This window comes from Poecilia mexicana, unplaced genomic scaffold, assembly GCF_051168715.1.
Source record: "Poecilia mexicana isolate PSO_F unplaced genomic scaffold, ASM5116871v1 scaffold_9, whole genome shotgun sequence".
NCBI lineage: Eukaryota > Metazoa > Chordata > Actinopteri > Cyprinodontiformes > Poeciliidae > Poecilia > Poecilia mexicana.
In genome coordinates this window covers 23,411,055-23,433,754 of record NW_028263378.1, presented here as the reverse complement: position 1 = coordinate 23,433,754, position 22,700 = coordinate 23,411,055, and the positions used below count along the sequence as shown (strand labels likewise).

Genomic DNA, 22,700 nt, shown 5'->3' with positions numbered 1-22,700 from the left:
TGAGCACTACAAGACATGACAGAGGAACATCTGCTACATTTTCTGTGATGGATTGTAGTTGTGAATTAAACAGGAAATAAAGAAATTAGAAGGTTCTTCCAATGCATCCGTCAAAACACATCACTGACTTTTATGAGATTTTTGCTCAATTAAACAAACAAAAAAAAAAAAGTCCACTAGAGAACTTGCTAGGTCTGGGCAATGAATTAATGTAATCAGTTAATCAGATTTTCTGTTTTTGAAGATTTGTTTCTTAGACTGTTGTTTCCACCAATGCACTCCTTGGATTTTTATCGTTCAGACTGACAGCAGCCTGGCCAAGAACTACCATCTTGTTTTACAGCTTCCATTTATTTGGACTTTGAATTCATTCGGGCAAGTGTTTTTTAGATTTACTTAAGTAAAAACAGTAATTAAAATCAGATTTGGTATTAAAATAAAAGTCTGAAATTTTATTTCTAAACCACATCGCCCAGCGCTAGTACCTGCTGTTGTTTGGTGTGTTTATACCAAACAGGAACTTCATAGTTTTGACACACTGATTTGTTGATTACCAGTCAGAGTAAACTCTTTTTATTGGTCCTGATTTCAGGTCTAAAAATATCAGTATTTTACAATCCATTCTTCTTTAAAATCTTTGTCTACTTTTAGTATCTCCACTAGCACAACTGCTTCCTCAGTCCCTCAAACCAATATCCCGGCATGTTTCTGCACACTTTGCACAAATCCCTTTTGTTTCCTTCCTGTTAGCTTTTTGTTAACGCTTTGTTTATTGCCTTCTAATTTTACTCGAAGCTTAAAGCCGGCTTTTGTCGCCTTCATTCATTGTGTGTGAAAAGGTGGTCTGTAAAAATAAAGACCGACTGATTGGTTGACGAGACCAAGCTTTGAGGCAACAAGTTCTGCTGACGGATCCGGCGCAAAGCAAAGGTTTTCCGTGTGGAAGAGCAGCTCATTGCCATCAGTATAGTTAAATTGTGTTTTGTCAGAAAGAGGGTTTTTAGCGGAATCGGAGCCGGGGCGGCGCCGAGGTGTCGCCCTCCTCGGGGGTCCGTTAGGGCCCGAAGCAGCTGGCTGGATTCCACTCGGATGTCTGCAGGAAAAGGGAGATGGAGGGAGGAACCTGCAGAGGTGAGGAGTGAGGAGGAACGCGGGGAGAGGTGGAACGGTTTCCTGATGGGAAGTGACAGACTGGAGGAAGGGAATGAATCACAGGAGGCTGCTGGAGCGTAGTCGCTGTGAAACATCCACTTAAGCCTAATGGTTTCCCATTTAATTTTATTTTAATCAAGCCTTATTTATTGATATTTGTTGCTGGCTATCTGATTAAGCATTTCTTATGGTGAGTGTGATGGTGGGAGGCTGATGGCTGCCACAAACACTGGCATGATGCTCTGAAATAAACTGGAGCCTCCAGTATTTATTTATACGTTTCAGGCACATATTTTACTGTTTTTTTGTTTTGTTTTGTTTGGTAGCTAAAATGAATAAAACCATCTAAAACTCACAAAATATGTTATTTATATTGTTATCTATTTGAGATCTATTTTGGAGCAAACTTCCCCAGCCAGAGAAGTTTGCTCCTTTGGAAGAATGGGGAACTCGTTCCCTCGGACAGTGGTCTCTTCATGGGTCCAGTCTTCTAGAGCCGCCTTCGTTAAAGCGAAACTTGATTTTTCGGGTCCAACTGTCTCCTTCTACCTGATAAGATTGGCAAAATCGTTCCCTCGGACAGTGATCTGAACAGCGCTCTCTTCGTGGCTACAAACTTCCCCAGCTGGGGAAGCTTGCTTCTCAGTCGAGGAAGGATCCTGAAGAACCTCCCCAACTGGGGAAGGTTCGAAAAGAAAGGCGTCAAAAGCATCAGACTCAGACTCAGAGCTCTCTTCCTTAGAGTCTGAATTGTTACCTGGAAATACTTTATCGCAAACCTTCTTCATCCCTGTGGTAACTACATAGCCAATGGCAAAACTCGGGTGAAAAAACATGCTAACTAATGGTCCTCCGTACTAAAAATCCTTGCAAGAGTGTTGGCGTTCCAAGAGCTGATTCTATATGAACTGATGTTCTGAAATACAAGCATTCATAACCTCAGAAGTTCTTTGATCTTTTTACCACATCACAGATGAGGTCATAGCTACAATGAGGTCACTGTAGTTCTGTAGTTTTTGCTTCTGCTCATTGCTATGGAAAGGATCAGATCAGTCCTGCATAACCCAAACGACTGACCCTTTGCAACCGAGTGATTTGATGTGACTTAATCACTCGATTAAGTGACGTCATATTGACAGAGGAATAACAGAGAGTTGGCCATTCTAAGGTAAAAACCCAGCGCATACAGTGTTCATGTTTTTATTTGTTTGTTTTTTCATCCAGACGGCTTCCCGCCCCCCCCATCCCCTCCTGCAATGGCACGCCGCCCCCCACAGTTTAGGAACCTCTGATCTACAGCAATGCTGAACGCATTTGCCCCAATTAAGCACAAAGTTCGAAAGCAAAAACCACGGCTAGAAAAAAAACGACACAATCTCCATGTCAGATTTACTAAACAGAACCTCGATGACCCTCTAGAAATTTAGAAACATATTTTGGTGAAAAGTTAAATTTTTTTTTTCTTCTTTTTTCTGCAGGGTGTGGTTGTCCGCACATCTGGTTTAAAGTTCACAGGATTCCAGTGAAAGCTCATCATGCTCGGAATAAACATGGCGGCGGCAGCGTGATGGTCTGAGGCTACAAAACAATAGAGTCAGTCCTCAGCTTAAACAGGCAGCTTTGTGTGCTAACAAATGAAACCATTGTTGGGGGAAACGTATTTTGTATTGGGTCGGGGATATCTTTTAGATTGAAATGTGTCTTAATTCGAAACATCTTACAAAAAAAAGCTAATCGGAACGAAATTACGGTTCTCCTCCGTCGAAACATAATCAATAATCCCCGTAGTTTTGTGTTAAAGCATCAGGCAGACGGTTGTTGAGTTTAAAGCCAACCTGATTTCCAGCCCTCGTTGGGTCTGTTTCTCGCTCCACATCTTTATTGCGTTACTGTGATGAGTTTAGTGTCCGCAGCTCCTGGCAGCCTGTGGATTGGGTCGTGGAATCGTTTCCTCGCGTCACGTTCGAACTCGTAATCCAGCAAGTCGCCACTTTCAACTTCTAAAGTGGATATCTTGCTTTTCCATCAAGGAAGCGGTTTTAAAGCTGCTCTCCGCGCCACTTTCTTTCTTTTTTTTTTTTTTTATCAGTCTTGTCTGGGAGGTCGCTCAGATCAGAGCTCGGGAGTCTGACTCGGCCCGCTGCTGCCAGAAAGCGGGGATTATCAAAGGCATTATCAAAGCATTGTCTGTGTAAACGCCGCTTCATCTCCTGCTTCCGTTTATTGGCTGACTCCTTGTTGAACAAACGCCCGTCTTAAAGCATCCTTGCGCTCATGTAAATCACTCCCCTAAAGACCGTCTCACACAGGTCGGAACAGCTTTTGCATAATGTGATTAAACGTAGTGAACATAAAACCATCTAAATGAATGATAGTAAATAGTAAATCATTTTGTATTGTGTTTTTATGTCCTGCTGTGTACAGATCTCCTTTTGTTTTGGATGTCATAAACATTTGCTTCAGTTGGAAGGATATTTTTGTTGAATGACCACTTGGTTGTGTTGCTGGGCTGTTCTCGCCGCTATAACACTGTATAAAATTAGGCTGTTTTCACACCTGACAGTTTCGTAGACTCGGTTCTAAACTTGTGACGGTTTCAGATGGTGTTGTTCGCTCTCAAATTGCTCTGTGTCAAACGATTCAGTCTTTGAGAAGCCTGTTCACCCCGGGCCCGTGGTGGCGCCGCACCAAGAACTACCGAAGGAAACGACATGAAAAACCTCGGAACAAGACACTGAGCACAACTTCCTTCTTCACAAAATGACAACAAAAGTGCAGCGGCGTCAGATTTTGGCAGTTGCAGGATTTCTCTTTAGTCTTTGGTAAAAGACATTTCTCCCACTAACGCTGGACCGGCACATTTGTTTGGGTTGTATTTAACCAAAACGCCTTGCGACGAAGTCCACTTCCTGCTTTTGGAGCAGTGTCTGGTCGGCATCCACATACACATTCAAACCGTGCCAGTTCACTTCAGTCGAACCGAGGCCTTGGTTTTTAGGCGGAGCCGCATCAGAGTTCACCAAACAAACCAGACTTTCTAAACAAACGGGCCAGATTTCAATTAAAGCGGGCTGAACTGGGCTGGTGTAAATGCCCCAAATAACCAGATGACCAGTAACCTTACTTGGGGGAATAAGGTTCATTTAGCGATAATTGTTATTTATGCAATAAAAACTCAGATCATTTTGAAGATCCTTTCCTAAGAAGCTCCCAATACCTTGCTAAGTACCGGTGGCTCCCGCATCCAAAACCATTTGGATCTGCATATCTGGCTGCAGAGGTTTTTTGACGTCGACTTTTTCCTTCTCACAGCAAGGTCAAAAGCTGTTTGGAGGGATGACAAAAAGAGGGGGAATATTTGTGGCGAAGCGTGGCTCAGGCCCTACAAGCAATATCACTTATTTTGATTGTGTGCTGCCTGAGCAGTTGCTGGAATATCAATGCGAGGCGCTCCCCCGCCCTCCTCTCCTCCGTTCTCTGTGTCACCTGTAAGTACTTCTAAATCACGGCTCTTGGTACGAGGCCAAACCCGGTGACGGGCGAGCAGGAGGAGCATCCTGCAGTAACTTGCGGAGGGGAGGAAGTGTGCCAGGTGGTGCTGGCAGCCCGCGTCCACTTCTCCTTCTCAGAGGAGCTGCTCACATGCCATCGCATGTCTGGAAATGTGTCCGGGGTTTACACCTGCGGCCCATCGTGATTCCACGCCGTTTGCCTCCGGTCATGCGCTTTGCATCAATGGGTTTCAGTCAGAGAAAGTCAGGTGAAAGAATGTGAATGTTGTCGTTGCAAAGTCTTTTCAGGTGTTGATTTATGTCTGAGTCCCATGGGGGGGGCGGTTGGGGGGGTATGACGGATTTGTTTCAGTGTGAAAAAAGCCATTTATATTTATAAGTATATAAATACTTATAAATATAAATGTCATAAACATGTTATATTCTTATATATTTATAAGTATATCAATATAAATGCAATAAATTTAGTCATTTAGTTTTTCCGCTTATCTCTTTGCTTTGTCCTGCTGCTCACCTTGGCAGGTTGACAGGCAGTGCAGGAGATTTAATGCTGCTGAAATTCAAAAGTTCAGACGTTTTTTTTTTTATCTTTATTTAAAATGTGACAAGTGATTATTAATAAACAAAACTCAAACATGAAGCAATGAATAATCAAAATGTAAAAATAAGTAAGTAAAAGTAGACATATTGCATCTAGATTGAAGTTTTGAAGTTTTAAAATCCAGTGGTGTAAGAATTATGCATGCATCAAATAACAATAAGCCTTTGCTTTCACTGCTCGGGGATAATTATAAAACTGTAAGGAGTCTTTACTGGGAATAAGTCGTATGGAGGCGGAAAGTTGGTATTTTTTCAAAATAAAATACTCCACAAGCTGCAGTTAAACTCAGAAACTTGACGGACCGACCAAGTCGACATGAGCTGCACAGGAAGTGGAGAAAAGCCAAAGAAGCAGGTTAAGCGTCACATCACTGTGTTAGTTGTTATGCAGGATTTAGCTAATGTACATCAGCATTAAGGATGGCTAACATTGTAAAACAGCAGCTTTTATGTGTATTCCCTGAAGTTTGCAATTCTCAGATTTCCAACAAGGCTGCCAACATTTTTACACCAGGATGTTGAAAAACAGACAGAAATGGAAATCATTAAAAAAAAAAAAGGCTTTAAAAAAAGTCCCCTGTGGCTGACATTAGCATGGTGCATTTACTCATCGGGAGATACATTTTCAGAGTCAAAAGTTTACAAAGACTGAGATTACTACTCCTTGAGTCACTTTGGTAAATCCCCCGATGATGATGATGATGATGATGATGATGTCATGGCTTTGTAAGCTTCTGATAGGTTGGCGGACATAAATCAGAGACATTTTAACATGAGTTAAATGAGGATATTCTGTTGGACATATTTTAAGACAATCCATCAACCACACTGCTTCTTTACGTGAGAAGACATCAGGAGGAGAACTGTGGGCCTCTGTGGGTCTGGATCATCCATGCCCTTAAGGTTAAATATTCATCTACTCAAACGATACAAGCATGAACAGCATGGGAACCTCCCAACCCTCAGACTGTAAAGAAAGTGACTTCACTGTGTGTTACTATTACGACTAAGTGTCCTTCCTCTGAGAGCTGCACAGGGTTTATTCTTCCTGTGCAGGAAGAATAAGAAGTATGCTGCTGCATACTTCTATGCAGCAGCAAGAAGTAAAATGGAAAAAAAAAAAAAAAAGTAATTTTAGATTGTTTTTTTCCCACCACATCTCTGAGTTTAATACTAATTAAATGAGTTGACCCTTATCTCCTCCAGAGTAATAACACGTTCTAAGAATGTCATAAATGATTCATTAATCATAGGTCCTTTTGAATTATGCATATTTCTTCCAGCTGTTGGGAACCCGAGGGCATGAAATCGTTTCATTGAGGCGAACCCCTTTTCAGCGATATCCGTACAATGAGAAGAAAACCATCTTTCTGGCTCAGCTGTAACACTCTACTGTTAATATTTCAGCGACTTCCTCTTCCTCCTTTGCCACCTCAGCACAATCGATAACTTTTTGAATCGTTTACAGCAAAAAAAACAGGGCGGGCTGCGTTTGTCGAAACCCCTAAGAGTCCAGCGGTAATCTTTGGAGCCTGATTTGTGCTTTTAGCCCTAAAACGGCAAAGACTTGACCTCAACCGCAGCCGGCCTCTTGCATTAACCGTCTACTCCTCATATACTGAGTGATCACAGATGAACTGTGCAATGCAGAAACATAGAGGAGCATTTTGGATGGGCACACTGTGCAAATGTGATTAAAGTTGCGAGTCCACAGGGGAAAGGTACCGGACCTGATTTTTAAATAAAAGAGAAAAAAAAAGACATCCTTGAGAAAGAAGCAGCACAGTTGAGGTGAAATTGGTGAACACATCACCACTTTGTGCGGTTGAAGCACTTTGACGCCCTCTCAACGCTCTCACACCATGTCCAGTTCAGCGCTGAGCCGACCACTGTCGTCTGGCACAGGGACAGCTTGTGCTAATGTGGCCAGACGTTTCCTCTGATAAGGCCTGAGCGCGTCTGACAGCCGCGAAGTGGATTATGAAAGCCCATCTCGGCAAACACGTTCGCTGCGTGTTGTTCATTTGGATGAGTCACACTTGCTTTCAATAGTCCAAGCTTTTTTTTTTCTTTTTTCTTTTTTTTTATGGGTGATTTGTTAGAAGTGATTGTTGTTTCTCGAGAGAGAGAGAGAAAAAAAGCCACCCACTTAACATATTTTGTGAGCAATGAGTGTTGAGTAGGCCATCCGATAGACCTGTATGTGGTTGTGTGAACAAAGCAGTGAGTCAGAAATCTGTGACGTCCAAAGAGATGAGGTGGTTCTTTCTCTCTTCTTTTTCTTTTTTAAAACCTCATTTTGTGCCAGATTGTTCTTAAACCGAGTCGCGTGGCGACCGGCGTTGCATGCGTCGCGTGGCCGAGGTCATCCGTTTTTTTCTCCAAGTCTCTCCTCGCGCGATTCGGCCCCATCAGTCAGGTTCCGGCTGAGCAGACGGTGGAGTCTGTTGCCGTGGTGCGACGCCTGGCATGAATAATGGCGCCGTTGCCGTGGAATACATCACCGGGTAACGGCGTGGGGAGTAAAAATTGGATGCGTCACTTTTTCCTGCTAAATGGAGGGATTAGCGTTGCTGTTGGCAATGTGAGGTCAGATCAGATGGCCGTGTTTCAGTGTTCGCTAGACTGCATCAGGCGAGATTCAATCAAGTGGAGGGCTTTGGAATCTCAATTTATCACATTCAAATAAATTTTTTAACCAAATAGTGATATTTGACAGGAATTAAAGAACACTATATAGATATTAACTTATTATTTTTGCTGTGGACCTGTGTCAGCACTGCTGTAGCTAGCACCAGCTCTAATGTCTGTGTTGAGGCACATTTTGCACGACCGGCAATGAAACTTGAGGCACATTAACACAAACTGGAAGAGGTCTGTCTGTCTCAGTCTGCCTTTCAAGGTTCAAATTTCTGCTTTCAGCGACGCAGTGATTTTGTTTTGGTCGCTCTGTTGTAAAGGAGTTTGTGAAAATATCTCCACATTTTCAAAGATGGCTCGGAAGTTTAAAATTGCTCGATCGTTGGTCGTCTGCCTCAAGAATTGGTCACATCCTCTTCTGTTAGGGTATAAAAATATAATCTCCATTTAAAATAATAATTTTTTTAAAAAATCCTAATTTTACGTGTTTATGTTGCTTCATCGACTTGGGTGTGTTTGTTTTCAACTAAATCGTTTTGAAGTTCGGGAACGTGGAGGAGACAACCACTCGGATTAGTGCTGCCTCTCCTGCTCGTCTCTCGCAGCAATCTGGCTGCGTGAGTTATTTGAAACATTTTCAAAAGGACTTTCATGTTTTTATTCAATCTGCTCTCCGGTAATACTTGGCTTCACTGTTGAACCGATGCCTGGATGAAATATTTAGCTGTTGCTCAGGCACAAGAGCTCCTCCATGGGAAGTTGGCAGTAAATGATTATTAATACAGAAGGTAAGCAGGTGAAGTGACTATTTTCAAAAGGGATGGTGCCTCTGAAACCCGCTTCTCCGTTACGTAAGCTACGTCAGATGTGTTTCCTTTAAAAATTAACGGAGCCGGATTTTGCTTTCCTTTGCGAAATTGCGTCTCCTGCTAACAAGAGATCTTATCCACTGGAGACCTGTCAGCTCTCTCTGCTTGTGCTGCCATGTTAATGTGACGCCAAAGCTGCAGATTTAGTGTGAAGCAAATGGTGCCTGAGTTGTGCCTCCTTATTTTTTATGTTTTTGTTCTTTCTTTTGTCCCAACAACTCGACTGCACTGACGAGGTTTTCCCCTGGACACGACGCAGCTTTGTGTCAAAATACAACGAAACGCTGCTCGCCTTTGCTCATGCCCTCAGCTGCAGGTCGCCACAAGTGAGTGAAAAACGTCCAAAGTCCTCAGCCGAGGGACGGTCACAACGTTAAGGTTGTCTCAGCGCCTGCTGCAGTGCGGAAGCTGGCAGGTGGACAGGTCTCTAACTTAATTTTCTGAAGTTTTTTTTTTTTACCCACTCTGGCCTTTTTGTGTAACCTCAGTAAGTGCAAACGCTGCACAAGCATGCAGAAACTGGCCAGCTCCCTTGCCAGGCTGTAGGAAAACTGGAGGGGCTGAGGAAGAGGAGGACGGTTGCAGTGGGAGTCGGTTTGCTTTTCTTGACCACTTTGTCTTTCTTGCAGGCGAAACTGTAAGTTGGGCAATTTCTTTCTTTCTTTCTTTTTCTTCTTTTTTTTTACTGCAGCGTTTACTTTTCAAGAAGTTGCTACCCCCACCACTGCACTCCTTACTTCTTTTTTCTTGTCAGCTGATAAGCTCCTCTCATCAGATGCTTTCCACCTTCTCTTCTTCTTCTTTTTTGTCTTTCTTGTTTTCTGGCCTTGCTCCATCTCAGGATCCTCCCTCCCCCACCGTTCCTCTCTTCTTCTTCTCCCCCTCTTTCTCCCTCATCCACCGACACTTTTGTTCATCCATCACTTTTGCAGACAAAGAGATCAGGATGCTTCAGGGAATCCAAGTCACTATTCATGACTACAGCCCTTTATGAAGAGGTGCATCCTGGGAAAATAAAAGCAATGAATCAGGACGTGGAAAGAGCTTCGCCGGTTGAGTTTTTTCTTTTCTTTCTTTTTTTGAAAGAGGAGCTGAAGAACAGAGATATTAAGATCCAATACTGCTAAATCGGCTTAATCCCAGCCTATCTCGCTCATTACGATGTTCTCTGATCTCCGCATGTTACCTAACGAGCAGATAAGTCTCTTACTGATCTTTGGGACTTTGATGTACAGGTATGCAGCACTTTTTTTTTTAACACGGGAGAGAGAGATTTCACTTCTAAGGTCTCTGCTTTACATGCATTTCAATAAAAAACAATCTCCTTTTATCATGCTCAGGTAATATCAGAACTTTTTTTCTTTTTTTTTTGACAGTTTGAGGCGTTTATAGCCAAAGCAACTTCTCTCTCTTTCATCGCTAATGGCCAGCTTGGGTTCATTGTTTGTGAGGAATCCTTTTTCCAGAGATGAAAGTCTTTTAAAGATCTGCCCCAGGGAGTTATGTGAAAACATCAAACTGGCTTTAATTATTTTATGTCTCCCATACTCAAGAATGCATTAACATATTTATCATGAATTTGCTATTTATATGAGGAAAATTATGAAGGTTGATGATAATAATTCATGGAGTTTTTTTTTTTGTTTGTTTGTTTTCTACAGCAACATTTTTGACGCATTTTATTTAGTTCAGGGTTGCAGCGGCTGGATCCTTTCCAGCTGAGTTTGAGGTTGAACAATTGGATATGTCGTCCTTCCGTGACATTTTTGTCAGATTGCATTGTGTTTTTGTTTTTTTTGTTTGTTTTTTTAGTTTACCACGTGTCTTTGGATGTTCTAATATGTCGGACTCGGTTTAGCAGGTTTAAGTTGATTAGTTCCTTCAAGTTTGCTTTAAATATTCGTTTCAGTGTTCAACAGGGGTACTGTGGCTCATCTGCTTGATTTTACCGCCCTTTCTCTCATAAACCATAATAAAATCCAGTAAATCCTTTAATCCGGGGGAATTTTTCTAGTAATTAGTATAAAGAGAGTCCACCTTTTGTGGGTTTTTTTAAAGGAGAATATCGGTAAACAAACAGCATCGTAACTTGTCATGTTTTTCACGGTTCTCCAAAACTCTCTCAGGAGACAAAGTACAAGTTTAACAGATTTTACTGAATACAGTAGAGTCTTGGAAAGTCGGAGGAGGCAGGAAATGGCAACGCTGTGAGCTAGAGGGACAGAGGTGAGCCAAGGAGATGAACCCTAATGAAGGTTGAACGGTCGATGGCTTTCGGTGGACGAAGGCGATGAACGCCAGGACAGAATGAGCAGAGTCCGGGGAGTTGTTGGCTGACGTGGATCAGTGGTTGAACGATGAAGACAGGAGGTCGTGAGCCGTTGACCCAGGAACTATTGCAGGGAGATTACGAGTGAGGAACCCTAGGAGGAACTCTGGAGGTAACGACGGAGGAAACCTTGAAGGATGAACACAAAGAAGGAGTTAACGAAAGGCTAAAGCACATGAGGGAAAACACAAGTAGTCAACAGGGGGGCAGCAGGTACAGCGGAGGTTAACGGTCAGGCGATGAAGCAACGGCATCTAGGCCCTCTTATCCTTTGGTTGATGGTGCGTGATGATGATAAAAGGTAGATGACCCGTACTCGAATTGCGGTTTATCAAGTCCGAGGACTCCAAAGCGCTTTGCGCTACATTGAGTCATTTACCCATTCACGCACACGTTCATACGCCAATGATGGCAGGAGCTACATTGTAGCCACTGCTACCCTGGAGAAGACTGACAGAGGTGAGTCTGCCTTACAATGAGAATGGTGCATAGCAGGTGTTAAAACTGGCAACCCACTGGTTAAATCCAAATCATTTTTAACAAGATTAGTAAAAGGCTGTTTTCAGACGGCTTGCTGTCTAGTCTGAAGAATGGATGGACAAAGCAGGTAGAGATGCACCTTGAAAGACTTGAGGCTTTAATGTCAGTCTAAGGCTGTTTTATAAAGGAGGCAGAATAAAAATGCACAGTACAGTCATCTACCTCCAAAAGAACTTAAATAGTTAATTTCCCTTCCCACTGACAATAATGTGGTAGTTTAGTGTTGTTCTTTGCAGACGCACTGTAAACATGCTTCATGACATATAATAGCTCCTCCGTTGAAAGTGAACAATTCTTGACGTGCAATATATATTAAAAAAAAAAAAAAAAGCAACCTCTGGGTCAAATTATGTTATATGAACCCTAGAGTGGTTACTTGTAGTGAGTCATAGATTATTGCCAGTGTAAACTTCTCAACAGTGTATTGAAAAAGCACAGTGAGGAGCATTAATGTTTTAATGTTGACGCCTACAGGGAACATTTCGGAGGGGAAATCAGTGCTTGAGAGCACGTGTTTAACCGAATACCAAGTTCAGAAGAAAAAAAAAACATTTATAGCACAACTTAGTTTTCAGGTGCTGAAAGGAAGAGCAAAACCAATGTAAAGCTAGGATTTCGTCTTGTTTTCATTACCCCTTAAAGACTTTTCAGACATATATGACTGTGAGCGTTTTGCGAACCCTCCCCCCTTCCAGTTCAGCGGAAAACGCAGCAGAATGTTTTAATGCGATCGACGGGAGCCCCTGGGAAGCGGGAGAGGTTTGTCAATTGTAAGGATTTACGATAGCGCTCGATCCAAGCGCGGCGGCAGCGGGGCGACCTGGAGCAATGAATGCAAGGTGATGTTTTTCACTGACACAGATCTCTCATCTCTGTCCAAAAGCTGAGCGTTGTACGTGTGAGAACCGGGACGGGGTCCAGTGAGTGACAGAGTGGAAAATGTGAGGGAAGCTGGCGTCAGCAGCAGATGATGAGTACAGGAGGAAGACTCTGCTGGTGCTGTAAGAGTGGTTCACATGTGGACACTCGCGCGCCCACCCCATCCTGCCCGCTCTGCTCTCTGCGGAGACGCTTTTGTGACGACATCTCGCCTCTCTGTGACGACATCTTTTCGACCTGATGCATTTTGCCATGTCTTGAATTACCCGACTGATCGAGTCACAGACGGCTTCTATCGGGAGCGGGGCTTTTTTTATTATTATTATTGTTGTTTCTCAGATGGCCACAGCACAAACGCACTGAAAGCGTGACATGACTTCAGTGGCATATTTATGTAGTATATTCATTAAGTTAGTAGAAATAGCACCTTTTTTCGTTTTGTTCTTTTCTTTTACCTTGTTTTCAAATGATGAAAAAAATTAATTTTTAATTTTTTTTTAAATGTTTCTGGTCTGGATAAGAAAAAAGGTCATTGTAAAAATCTGATGGTATTTCCAGAATGTATTCACTTCTGTTCATCCATCCACTTACAGTTCTATTTTCTTCTGATTTTGTCCATAAACCTGTAGAAACTAATAGCAAGAAAACAAGCAGTAATTTTATTTTTTTTTTGTTGTTAGATGAAGTTGTAAAAAAAAAAAAAAAGGTAACAAAAATTTAATTGTGAAGCCTGGAAATTACAGTCTTCAAAAATCTCATTTTGTCTTCATTTTGACATGAAAAATGAGGGAAATCCTTGAGGAGGGGGGTAAAAAGAGACCATTACAGTTCTGCTTCGAGAGTAAATTATCCCCTCCGGCTGTGCTGCATATTTTCGTTCAGAATGAGCAGTAATTGTACATCCGTTGTAAAAGCATTCGATATCCCTATCTATAAAGTATCATTTTCCCAATCTATTTACTTCCCCTGCAGGATACCTCTAAGGGCAGTCAAGGATGTTGCAATTTAATGATGCATGTCCTTCCCTTTCAAAGAGTAATTCCCTCCACTCGCAGGCAAAAACAAAGCTATTAGGGACGAGGACTGGAATGGCTTCTTTTTTTTTCTTTCTTTTTTTTTTTTTTCTCTGCTCCGGCTAAGATGTGAAAGGCCAATTGAGCCCACCCTGAACCCGCCCGGTGCTGTGTGACAGCGGGTCGAGAGTCCCGCGGCGAGATTCGATTGTAACAATACATCACGCAGCTGTCCCTCACCCGGAGGAGACTGTGCCGGTGTTGGGTTTGGGGAGAGGGGGGGGGAGGGGGAGGACAGCTGGAGGACATCGTGGGAGTGAGGGAGATAAGTGAGGCAGGAAAGATGGCCGCCGAAGGCACAGAAGGTCAGACAGGAAGTGACCGCTCTTGCTCGGTTTCCTGTTGGGATGAGCGGGAAGGGTCACGGGGAGAACATCAGCAGCTCGGGCCAGACATTTTGGTGGGGCGGGCGGGGGGGAAGTGGTGTGTTTACACAGCAGTAAATTACAGGATATAATAGGTGGGAGAAGTTTCAGAATGAATGTTTGGATAAAACTTTTCCACATACGGGCTCTGGGACTGCTGTGTTGTGGCTTCTGGTCTCCAGTCCTAACAATCCTCCATCAGCAGTTTACACAGATCCTACAGCAGAATGCAAACACGACGGCACAAACGTTTCTGCCTCACTAGGTCTCACCTCTCAGTTTTGGAGTTATGGCAGCTGGTTACATTTTGTACCAGCGTCCCTTTGTCTTTCTGCCAATTCCCTGTGCAAACCCCAAACCTCAACTCTTAAGATTTTGCAAGACTGCTAAAATTATTATGAGGTAGAGTTCTTTTGCGTGCAGTACTCATTTCGAAGTTTCATTTGGATGATAATTTTAGATGTCAAAATACTCAGATTGAGGCGTTTTTATTCCCGATTACTTATGTCCTGGTGTTCATATGACCCATCTGTTTTGAACACTTGCATTAAACCTGAAACCTTTTAGCACCATTGCACTTTTTCTTCATAATTACTGTTCGGCAGGTAAACAGAGGAAGTACTAAATTAATATTGTCGTGAGTTATTTCATACGACGGTGGTTTCTTTGAAGTGTGTCATTGTTTTACATCTTCTCTCTGCTCAAACATTGAAAATAAATAACAACCCATGTTTAGAACTGCTCACCTTGGCATTTCCTGGTCCTCAATCCCATGTAGACCCAGAAAGCCCTCTGTAAAATGTTACGGGTGGAAGTGCTGATGTAGTAAGTTGCTGATTACAGTACTAGAGGCAGAAACCAGTTTACTTGTGTATTTGACTGAATGTCAAAATGACTGACGCTTCTGTAGATGTGCTGAGATTGGTCTCAGTCCAGACTCCCTCAGCATCATTTTTTTTGGTTTATGACATGGTAGATCAGTGTTGCACACATTTCATATCATAAAGTTGGTTGTCTTCTTGTTTGCATACATGTTATTTCTTTTTGTAGCTCTCTATTTACCAAAGGATGTGTAACTATGGGTCAAACATATCACAATTTTCCAATGTGAAGCCCCTTAAGGCTTTCAGTGCAGAACAGTTTTCATACCTGGTTGAGCGACTGGTGATTAGTTTTAGCCATTAGGATTTTCTGTGTTCAAATAAATAAAACATTAGTTTGAGTACAGGAGTAGAAAACAAAGATATGGTCAGAAGCAAACACGCTTTGATATCCTTAAGCTTTCTGTACAATACTTCACTGGTTCAAGTCTTCCCTGAAGACCAGGTAACTTCTGACACTACGGTAATCACACGATGGGTTTCCCAACGTTCCATCTTGGGGCGCCTCCTATTTTATATTTACATCCTCCTGCTAGCTCAGATTATACCATTTCAATATAACTAGGTGACTGTGAACCCAAAATCGATGTGTGTTGGTGCCATAACCATCTTCAGCTGAATAAAAACAAAACTCAAGAGTCGGCACGCAGCTTCAGTTGTTACAGCTAGAAACTACGGAACAGGTCTAAAATCTGGATGTAGTGATGCATTCAGACGTTGACATTCAGAAACACATAAAGAGAATTACAAAGACAGCCTTTTGTCACCAGGAGAACATTTTCAGGATCAATGGTCTAAAGTGCCAACAGGATCTTGAGAAACTCCTTCATGTGTTTATCTTTAGTCCAACTGATTACTGCAACAGCGTCTGCACAGGTCTGCCTTGAAAGATCAGGCAGCTGCAATTCACGCCAACACATTGCATTCATAAGAAGCTCATGATATACAAGTCCTGTCAGATGTGCAATGTGTACGCAGCTTTATTTATTTCTTTAAATAAAGATACTGCACCATGGGGAATATTTTCTAAACTAACTTAATTTCGTTTCACATCTTTTTGCTTCCACTGGACTGCTGAGCTTTGTGAAGCCAAACTGCTTTCCATCGTCATTTGTCAAAGTCATTATAAGACCTTTTGTGTAATTTGTACAATTAATATCAATCATTATTTGGCAGTTCTGAAGCACAAAGAGAGCAGCTCTCTCACAGTTTTTTTTTTCCTTCTCTGACCAATGGTGTAACAGTGGTGGGAGGATTTTTAGCGAGACGCTGCACACAGGCTGTCAGACAGAAGGAAACTGGATGTCCTAGAGCGACGAACGGTGTAGAAATAATTGATAAAAATTATGAGTCTGTAGACGGAAATCATTTTTACATTATAACCCTTTTTTTTTTTTTACCTCATTGTTTGTTTTATTAGTCATCAGGTCATCACCTCAGCAGGACGGTGTCTTCAGCTTTTCAATAATGCGGCTAAACAAGCCTCTCTTCCAGAAATTTCTGAGCTGTGTACAGCATCTTAATCGTAAACTTCCTGTTAGGAGTTTATGATTAAAGCCATCGTTGGCTTTGATGTCTTGGCTTTTAATTAGAGCAACCAAATGTTTTCTGGAGAAACGCATAGTGGCCAGATGAGACAAAGACTGGGCAGCTCAGCTGTAAGACGAGGTTTTCAAGTTCGGTAACACTGAACCAGCAGTAAATGACGGTAGTGGTGTTATGCCGAGGGCCTATTTCTGCTGGTTCACTGGTTCATTGTACAGAGCTGATAAGCTACATCCACATTTTGCTTTATTTCCAATAAAACCAGCAGCCGGGTTGCAGAAACCTGGACACAAGTTGGTTTCCCATCCGAGTTCTGATCGCAGACACACATCAGAACTGATTCTGGATAAAGCAGACATTAGAAGAGCATTATTCCAGTGTGTTACTTTAAGCTCCCTGAGTGATCTCTACCCTTTGGAGGAAAAAAAAATATTCTAAACAGCTTGTCAGAGACAGAAACCCAACTATTTAAAAAAATTAGTTCCACCAGTTTGGCCATTAAACGTGCTCAAATATCCAGCCAGTTTCTGGGTGTGTATAACTTTGACCATGAATCCTTCATAAATTCAAACCCAATTCCAGCTTTTAAAAAACAAAACTAAAATATGTCATTAAAATCCCTGAATAAATATATTAACAAAAAGAAAAACTACTTGCTTCTCTTTTTAAGACTAGACAGAAGCTGTTGCACATTACAGACATTAACCACGTTATATGGTCACGTCTGTGTTATGCATTTCTGTCAGATCAGCTTAAGCCAATAAACAGTCTTCAAAATGAAATGCTGTTCATCCCTCCTCACCTTAACCATGTGGATAAATTAAGGCCTGGGGATAAGCAACTGCGGGTGTTATATTATTTATGAAATTTGCACGATGCTTATTTAGCTGTTGATTTTTACAACAATTTAAACCATACTTGCATGTTGTATATCTGATTTAAAAAAAAAAAAAAGAAAAGCCACAGTGAGGAACTGGAACATCACAGAGCCTTCCTCTTCTACAGAGAGCATAACATGACTTTCAAAAACCACGTGGAAGAGGTTTCATTTTGAAACTTATTAAACGATGTTGTGTATTTTGGCTTTTTTCTGAGGAAAAAGGAGGTACACCTTGCAGGCAACGATCACGCCTTGGTGCAGATTTGTGCACGGACGGCTGGGTGAAGATGTGAGAGACGCACGCAGCTGGCTGACTAGTCATCTGTGAACACACGGCTCAGACTGAAATTAGCCACCAAACCGAGTCCTTTAGCAGCAGACTGCAGGACACAATCAAGGTCAGAGTCGCAGTTGCTGCTGATGCAGTTTTATTCCCCTGCGTTGGCGCCAAACTGCCGAACGAAGGAGTTGCCGCCGCTGCCCAGCGGCCCTGCTCAACCCATGTCAATCCCACGCCTATTTATTCTCCACACACACTCCCGTTCCTCCGTTATTGCCACGGCTCTCCCTGGCACGGGACTGTGCATTTAGCCGTTAAATTAGCTGGGGGAGGGAGAGGGATTTCTGCAGGAGCGCCTGGATACCTTCGCTGATGTGTGGCGTGGAGATGGATAGGCTGAGGTGTCCTGATTTCCCATGGGGCTACGGTAATTGTGTTATAATGGAGGAGGGAGCTGAGTGCCCATCGGCGGTGGTACATGGGCACAAAGCCGCCTTGCACCCTGTCGTCATACAGAAGAGTGGTAAACTTACCGAGTAAGGGCTTGTGGGTATGACGTGGTTCTGTGTTATTTTATTTTTTTTCTTTTCAAAGGCCAAGTTTACACTTTTATGTGAAGTGGCAGCTTTATGAGGGTGAAGAACTTATCAGTTTGCACATCAGCATTTGTTCTCTCCCTCAGGGCTTCAGAGCAATGCTGGCCCTCATTTCCATCAGCGCGTCACGTCTCCTCAGCACCACATATTGTATTTGATGTGCCTGAAACTTGAAAACATTTGGTCTGTACTGGTTATAGGTCAGTGTGGGTTTCCTACAGCCTAATGGTCCCAAATAAAAATAACATTTTTTATTTTGTATAAGTACACAATTTGTCGAAATAAGCCCAAAAACAACATTGCTTTTTTTTTTTTTAAACAAGAGCAAAAATGTGATCTTCTCGCTGGTAAAATATCTAAACATATTTATTATTTCAGGTATTAAAAAAAAGTAATCTGAACACTTAATGACTATTTGTAGTTTGTCACATATATATTTTATATATTTATAGTGATAGTCATACATCTTTAAAAATTAAATAAACTTTAGTAATATTGATTGGTGGTGCTCTTTTAGTTTTCGTGACCAAAAATATTTTCAGTATAATGTTGATTCATGACTCATTACTGAATTTTTCTTTTAAAAATGCATGAAAGACTTAGTAGCAGTCTTTCATGCAGCTGGGTGGCAGTGGGCAGGGAAGAAAAAAAAAGTCAGCAAATATATTTCCCACCAGTAGGGGGCCTGTCGATGCATTGACCTAACGCATTGGAATGAGTAAGAGGCAACAGAAAGGGACTTATGGGTGTTTTGAGACAAGCCTCCTGATAAAACTAAAGTTATTTCTCTCATTGACCAAAGTGTTTACCATTCAAGTCAAGAAGTCCTTTTCATGTTGTACGTTTCTCCGTTTTTCTCTCAGGCACCATGAGGCCCGTGCAGAGGAACTTCTACGAGCCGTCGTCGGCCCCAGGGAAAGGCGTGGTGTGGGAGTGGGAGAACGACAACGGCTCGTGGACGCCGTACGACATGGAGATCTGCGTGACCATCCAGAACGCCTACGAGAAGCAGCACCCGTGGCTGGACTTGACCTCTCTGGGCTTCTGCTACCTCATCGACTTCAACAGCATGTCGCAGACCAACCGGCAGAGTCAGCGCAAGCGGCGCCTTCGGAGACGCATGGACCTGGCCTACCCGCTCATCATGGGCTCCATTCCCAAGTCCCAGTCGTGGCCCGTGGGCGCCAGCTCTGGCCAGCCCTGCTCGTGCCAGCAGTGCATCCTGGTGAACAGCACAAGAGCCGCCTCCAACGCCATCCTGGCCTCGCAGCGGCGTAAGCTCTACGGCGGGACGGCGGGCAACTCGGGCGCCCCGGGAACCCTCGGCGGCGTGCGGCAGAGCAACACCTTTGCTGGAACCTCCCTGTGGTCCCCGACGTCCGGCTCCTCCGGTGCCAACCACAATAACATAAGTGTGGGAGGTGGGCAGTCCAAAGCAGAACAGGTGCAGTCGCCGCTGTCTTCTGCCAACTTCCCCTGCTCCCCGGTGATGCCATCGCTTTCATCCTCCCACGGTCACCACGCGCTCACCATCAACGGACAGAACAATCTGAACCGGCCAGGCACCCAGCGGATTTCCATGGGGACCACCAGAGGAGCCATCCCACCCGGGTAATGGTGTTTGTTTGTTGTTTTTTTTCTTTTTGCTCCTCGAGATTCTCTGAAGTCCGCCGCAGCCTTCATGTGTTTACTGCCTCAGCATAAAGCTCAGATTCAACTTAGACATTGATTGAATATATAAAAAAAACAAAAACAAAAACAAACGGCATGTTTGCCTCACAAAGCTTTACGCTGAACGTGTCGGATTTTCTGTACTTCTTTTTTTTTTTTTCACTCTCCCCACCCTTTACTCCGCTGATTTATGACTGCTCTCTTTTAACATGCTGATCAATGGATCTGCAGAGGAATCATAAAAAAAAATCTTCAGCTTAGTCTTGTTTTCTGTGTGCCAGAGTCCTCCCTTTTCTTCCCTGTGTGTGTGTGTGTGTGTGTGTGTGGTGTGTGTGTGTGGGTGTGTGTGTGGGTGTGTGTGTGTGTGTGTGTGTGTCTGTGTCTGCTCCATAATGAGCTTATGTTGGCCCCAGTAGGCGTGAAATACTGCAGCTCTTCTGGATCATTCTGCTTTGAACTAATTTGTTGCTATCAGGGTGCGCTGGGGTTGTTGAGTCACTTGGAAGCTAAGGAGTCTGATGGGGCGAGTCAGGCAGGGGAGGAGGGGTAAAAATGCGGGACGTGTTTTTAACAGCGTCTTTGTTTGACTGCGTGTCGTTTCTGACTCTTGCGTACGTGGAGTGACTGATGGGCAAAGTGCGAAGAGGGCACTGGTGCAGCTTTGGAAGCCTGTTTGCCATGAAGGCAGAGCTCCAGCGGGGAAGAATGAATAATGGATCAAGGGAAAATCAGAGCGCCAGCATGGTGCTGACCTCAGTGCAGTTCAGAGAAAAGGAACCAAGAAAAGGAAGTTTGTTCAAGTTCAAAGCAGTCCTTGTCCCTGATCCTGTTTTTTTTCTCTCTCCCCCGTTACAATAAACCGAAGCATAGAAACAAAGTAGTAGAAACTCATTCGACTTTGTTGCATGATAGAAAAGATACTCTAGTGTCGGCCATGTTGCGAGCAGCAGCCTAACCCTGAAAACCAGCACCATGTTGGAAGTTGGGTTTTTAGAACAGACACTCAAGTTTGAATTGTTTTTTGTTAAAATCATTTCTGCTTATTTGTTTTAGTACTATGATCATAATATACAAAAACTGGTGAGACATAAGAAAGAGCAATAAAGGAGAAATATCTGTAAAATGTAGGTAATGTATTTAAAATATAGGTAAGCTGATTTTAGCATCACAAAGTGTATTTGTTTAATTTGCTTTATCTTTAAAAAGTTAAGTTTCTGAGGTTTACCTTTTTTGTGTAAAATTTTCATTATGTGGTGGATGTGAAACACATTAATAAATGATGATAGTATTGTTAATATTATTACATCTTTAAAAAAAAATCCTTAAGTTGTACTATTAATAAGACATAAGGGGCAAAGAGGAGATGGAGAGTTGTCATGGATATTCTGTGTGAAGGTCTTTCCTTAGTTTGGGGACCACAGCCATTGTGGTTTATTGCCTGAACAATTATGCAAGATGTAAAATTACATCAAGATGTTTAGAGTTGGTCCAGGCTCCAGCCTCAGTCCATGCCCTGTGAATTTTACTCAGCATCGTAAATGAGCTTGATGTTACCCTGCTCTCAAGGCTTCAGGTGTCTCTGGAAAATCGAGTGGAAGGAAAAAGCAACATAAGCTTGAATACAGTAATTTATCAGTTTCCCCTTTCTCATGGAAGGGGTCAGGAATCAACTTAGCAGTGTTGTGTAGGTCTCATAATAACATTTCTGCTTCTTTTTTTTTTTCCATTGGTTTTGAAAAACTGCATTTTGAGTTTTTTGTCTTGTGATTTCTATTGGTTGCGGGATATTACTCACGATCTGGTGATGACACTGACGTGCAATCTGGACACTCGCACATGTCCGTGATATGAAACCCTCTCCCTGCTCTAGTGTTCATTTTTTGTTATTCTTGTGCTTCTGGGGAGAAACACACTAAAGTGCTTGCTAGAATAACATCCTGTCACTACTGTGGACTGAAACGCTTTCGCTTTCTGCAGCCCGACTCGGGTCACTAGGGGGTCCTCCCATTCAGGGACATCTCTTCTGGAAATTCAGGACTCACTCAAAGCTCAGCCATGCAGAGTTGTAGGTAAAAACGTGACTTTCTCACCTCGAGGCATAGAAACACTGAGACCCACAGCGGGTAGAGAGAGGAAAACAGATGGGAGGGGTAGGATGGGGGTGGCGGCGGTGGTGTTGAGCGTAAGGCGGAGCAGATCGGTTCCCAGGCGAGTGGCTCGACGTACAGGATGAGTGTGGTTAACATGCACACAGCAGGACATGAGAGCTTGCAATCTCACGCAGGCACAGCCTGAATCGCAAACTCCCAGCGCACGTTCCCACAAGTGTGTGCTACACACAGATAACAGAGGAACCCACGCAGAGTGTAAAACATCAGACATTTTTTTTCTTCTTTTTTTTTCTTTTCACACACCCACGCCCTAATTTAACTGTTGTTGGGTGCAGGACAGGTATTTGGCACACGGCGGTCTCTAAATCGACACAAAAAGTTAACAAGAATCCCGCATGTTGTTTATGTATTCTTGTTGTAAGATCGCCCGGTGTCATAAATGTTGGAGTGACACGTTCATTGTTTGATGGCGGCAGCTGCTGTTGATGTATTGATCTCTATCCAGCGTGTCGTAAAACAACTGGTCGTAAGCCGGGGGGGCTTTGGGTGCTGCGAGCATCAGGCCGCCTCGCGCGCACACACAAAATATTAGAGGTGGCACCATCTGCTGGTTTGTGTCAACACGTCGGCGCGTGTGAAAACTGGACTGCCCACGTCCCACCACCTGCATGCTTTGGCGGCGGACGCATCTGTCGGCACTGGGACAGGAGCTGCTTTCTTTTGGTTTTGATTTCTTCCACGTTTATCTGAGCTAAATCTGAGTCCAAAGGGATAACA

General features: G+C 43.1%; 1 protein-coding gene across 3 annotated transcripts in view; it reads left to right on the top strand.

Moving 5' to 3' along the window:
• Nucleotides 1-22,700, top strand: part of dtx1 (deltex 1, E3 ubiquitin ligase) — a 53,794-nt gene that overhangs the window by 8,453 nt on the left and 22,641 nt on the right. For all 3 annotated transcript variants that reach the window (XM_014992541.2, XM_014992540.2, XM_014992539.2), the window contains exon 3: nucleotides 19,005-19,752. In XM_014992541.2, the coding sequence (XP_014848027.2) occupies nucleotides 19,005-19,752 (748 nt within the window). The remainder of the gene's footprint in view (nucleotides 1-19,004; nucleotides 19,753-22,700) is intronic.